The 15,099-nt window shown below is 44.8% G+C and overlaps 1 protein-coding gene across 1 annotated transcript in view; it reads right to left on the reverse strand.

Moving 5' to 3' along the window:
• The window catches only part of LOC130290645 (uncharacterized), a 71,184-nt gene that overhangs the window by 35,550 nt on the left and 20,535 nt on the right, over positions 1–15,099 (reverse strand). The window contains exon 5 of the mRNA XM_056538551.1: positions 14,825–15,097. Coding sequence (XP_056394526.1) covers positions 14,825–15,097 — 273 coding nt within the window. The remainder of the gene's footprint in view (positions 1–14,824; positions 15,098–15,099) is intronic.

The raw sequence follows: 15,099 nt of genomic DNA on the forward strand, positions 1-15,099 counted from the left end.
CTCAGAGCTTACAATCTAAGACACTATAGAGAGTGAACAGTCAGGACCCTCAGAGCTTACAATCTAAGACACTATAGAGAGTGAACAGTCAGGACCCTCAGAGCTTACAATCTAAGACACTATAGAGAGTGAACAGTCAGGACCCCCAGAGCTTACAATCTAAGACACTATAGAGAGTGAACAGTCAGGACCCTCAGAGCTTACAATCTAAGACACTATAGAGAGTGAACAGTCAGGACCCTCAGAGCTTACAATCTAAGACACTATAGAGAGTGAACAGTCAGGACCCTCAGAGCTTACATCTAATACACTATAGAGAGTGAACAGTCAGGACCCTCAGAGCTTACAATCTAAGACACTATAGAGAGTGAACAGTCAGGACCCTCAGAGCTTACAATCTAAGACACTATAGAGAGTGAACAGTCAGGTCCCCCAGAGCTTACAATCTAAGACACTATAGAGAGTGAACAGTCAGGACCCTCAGAGCTTACAATCTAAGACACTATAGAGAGTGAACAGTCAGGACCCTCAGAGCTTACAATCTAAGACACTATAGAGAGTGAACAGTCAGGACCCTCAGAGCTTACAATCTAAGACACTATAGAGAGTGAACAGTCAGGACCCTCAGAGCTTACAATCTAAGACACTATAGAGAGTGAACAGTCAGGACCCTCAGAGCTTACAATCTAAGACACTATAGAGAGTGAACAGTCAGGACTCTCAGAGCTTACAATCTAAGACACTATAGAGAGTGAACAGTCAGGACCCTCAGAGCTTACAATCTAAGACACTATAGAGAGTGAACAGTCAGGACCCTCAGAGCTTACAATCTAAGACACTATGGAGACTGAACAGTCAGGACCCTCAGAGCTTACAATCTAAGACACTATAGAGAGTGAACAGTCAGGACCCCCAGAGCTTACAATCTAAGACACTATAGAGACAGAACAGTCAGGACCCTCAGAGCTTACAATCTAAGACACTATAGAGACAGAACAGTCAGGACCCTCAGAGCTTACAATCTAAGACACTATAGAGAGTGAACAGTCAGGACCCTCAGAGCTTACAATCTAAGACACTATAGAGAGTGAACAGTCTGGACCCTCAGAGCTTACAATCTAAGACACTATAGAGAGTGAACAGTCAGGACCCTCAGAGCTTACAATCTAAGACACTATAGAGAGTGAACAGTCAGGACCCTCAGAGCTTACAATCTAAGACACTATGGAGACTGAACAGTCAGGACCCTCAGAGCTTACAATCTAAGACACTATAGAGAGTGAACAGTCAGGACCCTCAGAGCTTACAATCTAAGACACTATAGAGAGTGAACAGTCTGGACCCTCAGAGCTTACAATCTAATACACTATAGAGAGTGAACAGTCAGGACCCTCAGAGCTTACAATCTAAGACACTATAGAGAGTGAACAGTCAGGACCCCTAGAGCTTACAATCTAAGACACTATAGAGAGTGAACAGTCAGGACCCTCAGAGCTTACAATCTAAGACACTATAGAGAGTGAACAGTCAGGACCCTCAGAGCTTACAATCTAAGACACTATAGAGAGTGAACAGTCAGGACCCTCAGAGCTTACAATCTAAGACACTATAGAGAGTGAACAGTCAGGACCCTCAGAGCTTACAATCTAAGACACTATGGAGACTGAACAGTCAGGACCCTCAGAGCTTACAATCTAAGACACTATAGAGAGTGAACAGTCAGGACCCTCAGAGCTTACAATCTAAGACACTATAGAGAGTGAACAGTCAGGACCCCCAGAGCTTACAATCTAAGACACTATAGAGAGTGAACAGTCAGGACCCTCAGAGCTTACAATCTAAGACACTATAGAGAGTGAACAGTCAGGACCCTCAGAGCTTACAATCTAAGACACTATAGAGAGTGAACAATATGGACCCTCAGAGCTTACAATCTAAGACACTATAGAGAGTGAACAGTCAGGAACCTCAGAGCTTACAATCTAAGACACTATAGAGAGTGAACAGTCAGGAACCTCAGAGCTTACAATCTAAGACACTATAGAGAGTGAACAGTCAGGAACCTCAGAGCTTACAATCTAAGACACTATAGAGAGTGAACAGTCAGGAACCTCAGAGCTTACAATCTAAGACACTATAGAGAGTGAACAGTCAGGAACCTCAGAGCTTACAATCTAAGACACTATAGAGAGTGAACAGTCAGGACCCTCAGAGCTTACAATCTAAGACACTATGGAGACTGAACAGTCAGGACCCTCAGAGCTTACAATCTAAGACACTATAGAGAGTGAACAGTCAGGACCCTCAGAGCTTACAATCTAAGACACTATAGAGAGTGAACAGTCAGGACCCTCAGAGCTTATAAACTGAGACACTATAGAGAGTGAACAGTCAGGACCCTCAGAGCTTACAATCTAAGACACTATAGAGAGTGAACAGTCAGGACCCTCAGAGCTTACAATCTAAGACACTATAGAGAGTGAACAGTCAGGACCCTCAGAGCTTACAATCTAAGACACTATAGAGAGTGAACAGTCAGAACCCTCAGAGCTTACAATCTAAGACACTATAGAGAGTGAACAGTCAGGACCCTCAGAGCTTACAATCTAAGACACTATAGAGAGTGAACAGTCAGGACCCTCAGAGCTTACAATCTAAGACGCTATAGAGACAGAACAGTCAGGACCCTCAGAGCTTACAATCTAAGACACTATAGAGAGTGAATAGTCAGGACCCTCAGAGCTTACAATCTAAGACACTATGGAGACTGAACAGTCAGGACCCTCAGAACTTACAATCTAAGACACTATAGAGACAGAACAGTCAGGACCCTCAGAGTTTACAATCTAAGACATTATAGAGAGTGAACAGTCAGGACCCTCAGAGCTTACAATCTAAGACACTATAGAGAGTGAACAGTCAGGACCATCAGAACTTACAATCCAAGACACTATAGAGAGTGAACAGTCAGGACCCTCAGAGCTTACAATCTAATACACTATAGAGAGTGAACAGTCAGGACTCTCAGAGCTTACAATCTAAGACACTATAGAGAGTGAACAGTCAGGACCCTCAGAGCTTACAATCTAAGACACTATAGAGAGTGAACAGTCAGGACCCTCAGAGCTTCCAATCTAAGACACTATAGAGAGTGAACAGTCAGGACCCTCAGAGTTTACAATCTAAGACAATATAGAGAGTAAACAGTAAGGACCCTCAGAGCTTACAATCTAATACACTATAGAGAGTGAACAGTCAGGACCCCCAGAGCTTACACTCTAACACACTATAGAGACAGAACAGTCAGGACCCTCAGAGCTTACAATCTAAGACACTATAGAGAGTGAACAGTCAGGACCCTCAGAGCTTACAATCTAAGACACTATAGAGAGTGAACAGTCAGGACCCTCAGAGTTTACAATCTAAGACACTATAGAGAGTGAACAGTCAGGACCCTCAGAGTTTACAATCTAAGACACTATAGAGAGTGAACAGTCAGGACCCTCAGAGCTTACAATCTAAGACACTATAGAGAGTGAACAGTCAGGACCCTCAGAGCTTACAATCTAAGACACTATAGAGAGTGAACAGTCAGGACCCTCAGAGCTTACAATCTAAGACACTATAGAGACTGAACAGTCAGGACCCTCAGAGCTTACAATCTAAGACACTATCGAGAGTGAACAGTCAGGACCCCCAGAGCTTACAATCTAAGACATTATAGAGAGTGAACAGTCAGGACCCTCAGAACTTACAATCTAAGACACTATAGAGACAGAACAGTCAGGACCCTCAGAGCTTACAATCTAAGACACTATAGAGAGTGAACAGTCAGGACCCTCAGAGCTTACAATCTAAGACACTATAGAGACAGCACAATCAGGACCCTCAGAGCTTACAATCTAAGACACTATAGAGAGTGAACAGTAGGGACCCTCAGAGCTTACAATCTAAGACACTATAGAGAGTGAACAGTCAGGACCCTCAGAGCTTACAATCTAAGACACTATAGAGAGTGAACAGTCAGGACCCTCAGAGCTTACAATCTAAGACACTATAGAGAGTGAACAGTCAGGACCCTCAGAGCTTATGATCTAAGACACTATAGAGAGTGAACAGTCAGGACCCCCAGAGCTTACAATCTAATACACTATAAAGAGTGAACAGTCAGGACCCTCAGAACTTACAATCTAAGACACTATAGTGAACAGTCAGGACCCTCAGAGCTTACAATCTAAGACACTATAGAGACAGAACAGTCAGGACCCTCAGAGTTTACAATCTAAGACACTATAGAGACAGAACAGTCAGGACCCTCAGAGTTTACAATCTAATACACTATAGAGACAGAACAGTCAGGACCCTCAGAGCTTACAATCTGAGACACTATAGAGACAGAACAGTCAGGACCCTCAGAGTTTACAATCTAAGACACTATAGAGACAGAACAGTCAGGACCCTCAGAGTTTACAATCTAAGACACTATAGAGAGTGAACAGTCAGGACCTCAGAGCTTACAATCTAATACACTATAGAGACAGAATAGTCAGGACCCTCAGAGCTTACAATCTAAGACACTATAGAGAGTGAACAGTCAGGACCCTCAGAGCTTACAATTTAAGACACTATGGAGACTGAACAGTCAGGACCTCAGAGCTTACAATCTAAGACACTATAGAGAGTGAACAGTCAGGACCTCAGAGCTTACAATCTAAGACACTATAGAGAGTGAACAGTCAGGACCTCAGAGCTTACAATCTAATACACTATAGAGACAGAATAGTCAGGACCCTCAGAGCTTACAATCTAAGACACTATAGAGAGTGAACAGTCAGGACCCTCAGAGCTTACAATTTAAGACACTATGGAGACTGAACAGTCAGGACCTCAGAGCTTACAATCTAAGACACTATAGAGAGTGAACAGTCAGGACCCTCAGAGCTTACAATCTAAGACACTATAGAGAGTGAACAGTCAGGACCCTCAGAGCTTACAATCTAATACACTATAGAGAGTGAACAGTCAGGACCCTCAGAGCTTACAATCTAAGACACTATAGAGACAGAACAGTCAGGACCCTCAGAGCTTACAATCTAAGACAATATAGAGAGTCAACAGTCAGGACCCTCAGAGCTTACAATCTAATACACTATAGAGAGTGAACAGTCAGGACCCTCAGAGCTTACAATCTAAGACACTATAGAGAGTGAACAGTCAGGACCCTCAGAGCTTACAATCTAAGACACTATAGAGAGTGAACAGTCAGGACCCTCAGAGCTTACAATCTAAGACACTATAGAGAGTGAACAGTCAGGACCCTCAGAGCTTACAATCTAAGACACTATAGAGAGTGAACAGTCAGGACCCTCAGAGCTTACAATCTAATACACTATAGAGAGTGAACAGTCAGGACCCTCAGAGCTTACAATCTAAGACACTATAGAGAGTGAACAGTCAGGACCCTCAGAGCTTACAATCTAAGACACTATAGAGAGTGAACAGTCAGGACCCTCAGAGCTTACAATCTAATACACTATAGAGAGTGAACAGTCAGGACCCTCAGAGCTTACAATCTAAGACACTATAGAGACAGAACAGTCAGGACCCTCAGAGCTTACAATCTAAGACACTATAGAGAGTGAAGAGTCCGGACCCTCAGAGCTTACAATCTAAGACACTATAGAGAGTGAACAGTCAGGAACCCCAGAGTTTACAATCTAAGACACTATAGAGAGTGAACAGTCAGGACCCTCAGAGCTTACAATCTAAGACACTATAGAGAGTGAACAGTCAGGACCCCCAGAGCTTACAATCTAAGACACTATAGAGACAGAACAGTCAGGACCCTCAGAGCTTACAATCTAAGACAATATAGAGAGTGAACAGTCAGGACCCTCAGAGCTTACAATCTAAGACACTATAGAGAGTGAACAGTCAGGAACCCCAGAGTTTACAATCTAAGACACTATAGAGAGTGAACAGTCAGGACCCTCAGAGCTTACAATCTAAGACACTATAGAGAGTGAACAGTCAGGACCCTCAGAGTTTACAATCTAAGACACTATAGAGAGTGAACAGTCAGGACCCTCAGAGCTTACAATCTAAGACACTATAGAGAGTGAACAGTCAGGAACCCCAGAGTTTACAATCTAAGACACTATAGAGAGTGAACAGTCAGGACCCTCAGAGCTTACAATCTAAGACACTATAGAGACAGAACAGTCAGGACCCTCAGAGCTTACAATCTAAGACACTATAGAGAGTGAACAGTCAGGACCCTCAGAGCTTACAATCTAAGACACTATAGATAGTGAACAGTCAGGACCCCCAGAGCTTACAATCTAAAACACTATAGAGAGTGAACAGTCAGGACCCTCAGAGCTTACAATCTAAGACACTATAGAGAGTGAACAGTCAGGACTCTCAGAGCTTACAATCTAAGACACTATAGAGAGTGAACAGTCAGGACCCTCAGAGCTTACAATCTAAGACACTATAGAGAGTGAACAGTCAGGACCCTCAGAACTTACAATCTAAGACACTATAGAGAGTGAACAGTCAGGACCCTCAGAGCTTACAATCTAAGACACTATAGAGACTGAACAGTCAGGACCCTCAGAGCTTACAATCTAAGACACTATAGCGACAGAACAGTCAGGACCCTCAGAGCTTACAATCTAAGACACTATAGCGACAGAACAGTCAGGACCCTCAGAACTTACAATCTAAGACACTATAGAGAGTGAACAGTCAGGACCCTCAGAGCTTACAATCTAAGACACTATAGAGACTGAACAGTCAGGACCCTCAGAGCTTACAATCTAAGACACTATAGAGAGTGAACAGTCAGGACCCTCAGAGCTTACAATCTAAGACACTATAGAGAGTGAACAGTCAGGACCCTCAGAGCTTACAATCTAAGACACTATAGAGAGTGAACAGTCAGGACCCCCAGAGCTTACAATCTAAGACACTATAGAGAGTGAACAGTCAGGACTTCAGAGCTTACAATCTAAGACACTATAGAGAGTGAACAGTCAGGACCCTCAGAGCTTACAATCTAAGACACTATGGAGACTGAACAGTCAGGACCCTCAGAGCTTACAATCTAAGACACTATAGAGAGTGAAGAGTCCGGACCCTCAGAGCTTACAATCTAAGACACTATAGAGAGTGAACAGTCAGGACCCTCAGAGCTTACAATCTAAGACACTATAGAGAGTGAACAGTCAGGACCCTCAGAGCTTACAATCTAATACACTATAGAGAGTGAACAGTCAGGACCCTCAGAGCTTACAATCTAAGACACTATAGAGAGTGAACAGTCAGGACCCTCAGAGCTTACAATCTAAGACACTATAGAGACAGAACAGTCAGGACCCCCAGAGCTTACAATCTAATACACTATAGAGAGTGAACAGTCAGGACCCTCAGAGCTTACAATCTAAGACACTATAGAGAGTGAACAGTCAGGACCCTCAGAGCTTACAATCTAATACACTATAGAGACAGAACAGTCAGGACCCTCAGAGCTTACAATCTAAGACACTATAGAGAGTGAACAGTCAGGACCCTCAGAGCTTACAATCTAAGGCTGCTCCGGTGGCGGATGGTTCCTATGTACGTACCCCTGGGTCTGCGGCGTGAGAAGCAGCCTCCCATCTCCTCCTAGTCCTCTACCCCGGGGCGGCCTCCTTCTGCTTCCAGGACAAGGGCTGAGTCACATTACTTGGCTGTGGGCTCCTGCAGACTGAGAGCCGGGCTTGTTAGGAGAGGATAAAAGATTGAGCTGTGGATGCTGCAACTTCTCCAGCCCCAGAGGAGGAGGGGAAGAGATTCACTGAAACACACTGAAACTAGACCCCCCGACAGCTGCATGAAGAGCCCCTCCTGCAGGACACAACATCTGGAGGGGAACCATGTGTGCCTCCAGCTGTTGCAAATCCAGTGTGCCTCCAGCTGTTGCAAAACTACAACTCCCAGCATGCCCGGACAGCCGAAGGCTGTCCGGGCATGCTGGGAGTTGTAGTTTTGCAACAGCTGGAGGCACACTTGTCAGGAAACTCCTACCATGGCAGTCCCAGTATTTCTATAAAATTGATATCAATCTAAAAGAATTTCCAAAGCACTAGGAGCCACAGAAATATCGATCATATAATATCCCAGTGTGAGAAGCATTAAAGGGGACCTCTCATCTAATAAACTTTTGATATATTTCAGATTAATGAATGTCGAATAACTTTCCAATAGCATGTTAATGAAAAATATGCTTCTTTCTATTGTATTTTTCCCGATCAGTCCTATCAGCAAGCATTTCTGACTCATGCTGGAGTCCTAATCACTCAGAGCTGCCAGCCTGCTTTGTTCACAGCCAAACAGGCTGTGAACGAAGCAGGCTGGCGGCTCTGAGTGTTCTCCTTTTGTGAACAAAGCAGATCTGGCAGCTCGTAGTGTTTAGGACTCCAGCATGAGTCTGAAATGCTTGCTGCCCGGACTGGTAGGGAGACCCCTAGTGGTCATTTCTTCAAAGTGGAAAATTAAATAGAAAGAAGCAGATTTTTTAATTACATGCAATTGTGAAGTTATTCTGCATACATTAATCTATAATATATCAAAAGATTTTTTTTGATGAGAGGTACCCTTTAATTCTATATATACGGACGGCTTTAGTATACGAACCAGAGGAAAATGATAGCGATCAGACAGTAAACAGGTCACAACATCTCCATACCCGGCCGACATTAGGGACTCGCTGTGACTGGCGCGGCCCCTGTGGCCGTCTATTCCAGGAATCTAATCTCTGTGGCCTTTTACAAAGTGAAAGGAAAACTAAGGGCAATAAACATTGTAAGGAGAGGCCGCTTGCATAATAGGATCTGGTGTCACACGGTGTCTGCTATATATATATATATATACACAAGGGCACTAGAAGGATAAACATCCTGTTCATTTGTGCAATTTTAATTAGATTTTACATTTACAGTTGCAATACCACTTTTGACCATTTTAAAACCGAAAGAAATTCTCATAGACTTCAATGCAATTGCGCCCCCATTTTCCGATATTTAGTAGGTAGCACTGTAGGGTAAGTTCTTCCTTTCTTTTGGAGGGAGGAACATTTTTTGGGGGAAAGCGCTGAACGCACAGTCAGGGATACATGTCTGATTGCGGTGGTCTGACCACTGGGACCCCCATGATCTCCAGAATGGCGCCCTAATCTCCGTGTACCTTTACCATGAAGTTTAAAGGCTTTGTTCCTTTGTTCTACCTGATTTTTTCAGGCTATTGTCCCGTCTATAATTGTTCTCAGTGCTGCCCCCCCCCCCCCCCCCATGGTGATGGTGTCACACAGCCTCAGGGCACAAATTTTGTCATCCTGGATGATTGTCTCAAAAGTGTCCCTTTAACCCTTGCTGGATTATCTATTATTAGTTAGAGGCCCAAGTCGTCTATACTTAACATACCAACACCCCTCCTCCACCCCCCGCCATTGATAAAGTCATGTTTCACTATGTTAGATGAGCCCCATAAATATCAGGACCCTCCCCTAATGTAATGGGCCCCCTTTCTGTATTCTCTTACTTTTTCGCCCCCTACTGGCCCTTTAAATAATATCCTATTTATCCTAAATATCGTCCTATAACAGAGGTGTCTAAAAAGTGTCCTTCTAAATCAGTCGTCTTCAACCTGCGGACCTCCAGATGTTGCAAAACTACAACTCCCAGCATGCCCGGACAGCCGCTGGCTGTCCGGGCATGCTGGGAGTTGTAGTTACGCAACATCTGGAGGTCCGCAGGTTGAAGACCACTGCTCTAGATGTTGCAAAACTACCACCCTCAGCATGCTCAGCATCTTGAGGTCAAGTGTTTGGAGACCTAGGGTCTAGGTCAGTGATCTCCAATACTACAACTCCCAGCATGCCCAGACAGCCAACGGTCATCCTAGACCCTAGGTCTCCAAACTGTGGCCATTCAGATACTGAAAAACTACAACTCAAAGCATGCCCGGAGAGTCGTTGGCTGTCTGGGCATGCTGGGAGTTGTAGTTTTGCAACATCTTGACAGATCTAGATTAGTGGTCTCCAAACTATGACCCTCCAGATGTTGCAAAACTACAACTTCCAGCATGCCCAGACAGCTGTTGCCTGTCTGGGCATGCTGCGAGTTGTAGTTTTGCAACATCTGGAAGTCCAAAGTTTGGAGATCACTGACCTTAGACACTAGGTCTCCCAACTCTGGACCTTAAGATGTTGCAAAACTACAACTCCCAGCATGCCCAGACGGGCAACAGCTGTCTGTGCATGCTGGGAGTTGTAGCTTTGCAACATCTGGAGGGTCATAGTTTGGAGACCACTGACCTAGATCTGTCAAGATGTTGCAAAACTACAACTCCCAGCATGCCCAGACAGCTATTGCCTGTCTGGGCATGCTGGGAGTTATAGTTTTGCAACATCTTGAGGTCCAGAGTTGGGAGATCTAGACTCCAAGGTCAGTGGTCTCCAAACTCTGGACTTCCAGATGTTGCAAAACTACAACTCCCAATATGCCCAGACATCCAACTGCTGTCTGGGCATGCTGGGAGTTGTAGTTTTGCAACATCTGGAGGGCCACTGTTTGGAGTCCTAGGGTCTGGGTCAAGCTGTTGGCTGTCCAGGCATGCTGGGAGTTGTAGTCGTGCAACATCTTGTGGTCAAGAGTTTGGAGATATAGGGTCTAGGTCAGTGGTCTCCAAACTGTGGCAAAACTACAACTCCCAGCATGTTGGACGATATAGTACTATAGATCAGTGTTTCCCAACCAAGGGTGCCTCCTGCTGTTGCAAAACTACAACTCCCAGCATGTTGGACTATATAGTAGTATCTAGTATAGTTCAGTGTTTCCCAACCAGGGGTGCCTCCAGCTGTTGCAAAACTACAACTCCCAGCATGCCCGGACAGCCAACGGCTGTCCGGGCATGCTGGGAGTTGTAGTTTTGCAACAGCCAGAGGCCGCAGTTTGGAGACCACTGTCCGTCTGGATGCACGGGGTCCATTATGTTATCCCGCAGACTGTACACAACGCCCCCTATTGTTCGCCCTCTTCCCATTCTAGTCAATAAGGAGATGATTTCATGTTGTTCTGTTCCTGTATTGTCTGTAGTGAACCAGGCCTGGTGCTTGTGTGTTCTCCATGAATGGGGTCTGCAGCGGGGGCTTCTGGGTAGTCATTGTGGTGCGGTGTGGGAATCCATAGCCAGACTCCATGCATCTTAATTCAGTCTGATTATTCACAAAGACCCCCATCCTTCTCCCCCCCCCCCAATCCTCCACAACCCCCCATGAATCCTGGGACAAGGTCCAGTTTGTGTCTTTCGTTCCCTTATCCGGCCAAGAGGGGCGACGGTTTTTGTTTTGTTTATACACCGAGATCTATAGGGGGCATCACAAGTCAGCAACGTGACCCCTTGGTTATGGGGGAACATACTATACCCTATAGGTCTGTCCATACGGTGTCAAAGAAGGATACTTAAAGGGGTACTCCGGTGAAAAACTTTTTTTTTTTTTAAATCAACTGGTGTCAGAAAGTTAAACAGATTTGTAAATTACTTCTATTAAAAAATCTTAATCCTTCCTGTACTTATTAGCTGCTGAATACTACAGCGGAAATTATTTTCTTTTTGAAACACAGAGCTCTCTGCTGACATCATGAGCACAGTGCTCTCTGCTGACATCTCTGTCCATTTTAGGAACTGCCAGAGTAAAAGGAAATCCCCATAGCAAACATATGCTGTTCTGGACAGTTCCTAAAATGGACAGAGATGTCAGCAGAGAGCACTGTGCTCATGATGTCAGCAGAGAGCTCTGTGTTTCAAAAAGAAAATAATTTCCGCTGTAGTATTCAGCAGCTAATAAGTACAGGAAGGATTAAGATTTTTTAATAGAAGTAATTTACAAATCTGTTTAACTTTCTGGCACCAGTTGATTTAAAAAAAAAATATATATATAGTTTTTCACCGGAGTACCCCTTTAAAGAAGAGCCCAACCCCTTCTCTACATCAGGACAAATTGGAAATCGGCTGTAACGCCCAATGATTGGTTGTCATGGCTGGAAGGGTGGTCTGTGGGCAGCCACTGCTGGAGAAATGTGGTATTACATGTCCTACATTCGGGGTACATTAAAGGGGTATTCCGGTATTGCAGATATCATGTAAAAATAAATACAAATGCAGCAGAAGCATATAGCATTCCTGTTATCCAATTGCCAAAATTGTTTTGGGCATTGTAGTCCTCTCCCCTACAATGTCAGGAACATTACTTCCTGCTTGAGCAGAACTACAATTCCCAGAATGCATTTCCCCAACTACAATTCCCAGAATGCATTGCTTTCCCCAATGCTCCAACACTGCCTACTTCCCTCAAACAGCACTGCTGCCAATTTCCCGTCTGCAAAACATTGCTCTATAGAGCAGAACAGTCTGCAGCACCTGCTGTATGCATTCACTGGCTGCTCCTCTGCCTGTGGCATGGATAAGCATAAAGCTGCATGCGGGGGCCCTTAGAGTATGTTCACAGTACAGAATTCAGAAATATTACCTCTAGGAAATCCTATTTTCTGCTCCATGGTAAATAGGTTTTTACTACCGGATTCCGTTTACTACACAACTTCCTGCCAGGAGAGAGGGAGGAGCTGGGTAATTGCTGAGACAACACAACACTGATAATGAGAGGACTACGCAACTTGCTGTCAGGAGAAAAGGAGTAACCGGGAGCTGGAGACAACATCATACTCATAATAAGAGGACTAAATAAAGTCCTGCCAGAAAAGAGGGAGGAGCTGGGAGCTGCCGAGACAACACCACTCTAAAAATGATAGGACTACACAACATCCTGTCAGGACAGAGAGAAGAGCTGGGAGCTACTGAGACAATAAAACACTGATAATGAGAAGACTACACAACTTCTGGTCAGGAGAGAGCGAGGAACATGGGAGCTGCTGAGACAACACCCCACTGACAACGAGAGGACTACAAAACATCCTTATCAAGGGGGATGTAAATCATGAAAAAAGATGCTGAAGCCAGTGACAATGTGATAACACTATTTTAGTAAGTTTTATATCGTGGGGTGATAGTTAATAGTTAATTTAAATATAATCTTCTGAGACCGGAGTACCCCTTTTATCTCCTTGATAGCAGGAGGGGTTTTCAGTTGAGGATTGTCTCCATGACAACCATAAAGACCCCCCTGACACCGCAGCACAGGGCAGTATACGGTCCCGTATTGCTTAAAACGCAATGTGAATCCGGCCTTATCCGGGATTAGAAAAATACAATAAAAACCAGCGTCACCCCTGTCCTCAGGTTGTGTGCGGTATTGCAGATCAGTTCCATTGAAGTGAATGAAGCCAAGTTGTAATACCACATGCAACCTGAGGACAGGGGTGGTGCTGTTTTTTATTTATTTTTTTTCTATTGAAGAATATAGCTTGTATTAGCACCTCTAGCTGGTTAAAAACTACAACTACCAGCATGCCCAGGGTCTAGGTCAGTGGTCTCAAATCTGTGGACCTTCAGTTGTTGCAATACTATAACTCCCAGCATGCCTAAGATCTAGGTCAGTGGGCTCTAATCTGTGGACCTCTAAATGTTGCAAAACTACAACCCCCAGCAAGCCTTGGGTCTAGGTCAGTGGTCTCCAAACTGTGGACCTCAACATTTTGAGACACTACAACTCCCAGCAAGCCCAGGGTCTTGGTCAGTGGTCTCCAAACGGAGGACCTCCAGCTGTTTCAAAACTGCAACTTCCAGCAAGCCTAAGATTTAGGTCAGTGGTCTCCAAACTGTGGACCTCCAGCTGTTGCAAAACAACAACTTCCAGCAAGCCTAGGATTTAGGTCAGGGTCTAGGTCAGTGGTCTCCAAACTTTGGACCTCAACATTTTTTGACACTACAACTCCCAGCAAGCCTAGGGTCTATGTGAGTGGTCTCCAAACTGTGGACCTCCAGCTGTTGCAAAACTACAACTCCCAGCATATATGAAAAGCTAAAAATGAAACACTTTGGTAGGTGAGATTATGAAGCGCTGCGATATCTGGGTATATAGGACGCTGTTACATCATTTGCGGCGATGGCGTTGGCAGCTTTCACACCGCGGCAGCCAGTACAGGCGGGAGAAGGTGGGAGAACACGAAGTATCTGAACCTCGGCGAGAAAATTCACGAGAGCTGCGAACACCCGGCGCGAGTGTGTGAGAAACGTGCGCTCAACACTGCGGATATATATATAGTGAGGCCGAGCCAGGCGGGAAGAGCGGAGGATCACTTTATATTGGGAAATATACGGAATATTCTGGGTGTTATCGCCATCAAATGCTGCAAAACTACAACTCCCAGCATGACCGGACAGCCGTTGGCTGTCCGGGCATACTGGGAGTTGTAGTTTTGCAACAGCTGGAGACACCCTGGTTGGAAAAAACTGTTCTATAGTGCCTATTGGTGCTGTACCTTATGATACTATCCTACTGACACTTTTATATTGATTTTCTATGGTTCTTTGTAGTGTTGCACTGTATAGCAGTATTATATTTGCTCTGTGTGGCACTATTACATTGGCACTGTATAGCAGTACTATATTTGTTCTGTGTGGCACTATGGCATTGCTAGTTTGCTGCTTTTCTGTGCCCTACTTTATAAAGTCAAGTGATAATGAGACCCCAACACTGTCAGACTATATGACCTCCTTAATGACCTCAGGGAAGGATACACACTGACTCGTACATGGTCTCTAAGAGGCTACTTATTGGTCCAGAACCCATACAATTGATATGATATCTGGCCCTGTCTCTCACCTTGGTCAGCCCTGGATACAGGTGAGGTATCATGGTATGTCTTGGCCACAGATGGCTCCTTGTTACTTGCTGCTTTCAGTCGGGGATCAGACCCAGCACTGGCGGTAGGTGGCGCCGTTGCACAAGGTAATACGTTCCTCTCGTAGTAGCCTGGGTTGGTGATGTTCCCAGCTGGGTTGTACTGGGCCACCAGGAAGTAGACCTTTTTACCATCCGTAGCCAGTCCCAGTCCCACCTCCTTGGACTCCTTCCAGACAACCTGGGTAAAGTGACCT

Source organism: Hyla sarda, chromosome 9 (assembly GCF_029499605.1).
Source record: "Hyla sarda isolate aHylSar1 chromosome 9, aHylSar1.hap1, whole genome shotgun sequence".
NCBI lineage: Eukaryota > Metazoa > Chordata > Amphibia > Anura > Hylidae > Hyla > Hyla sarda.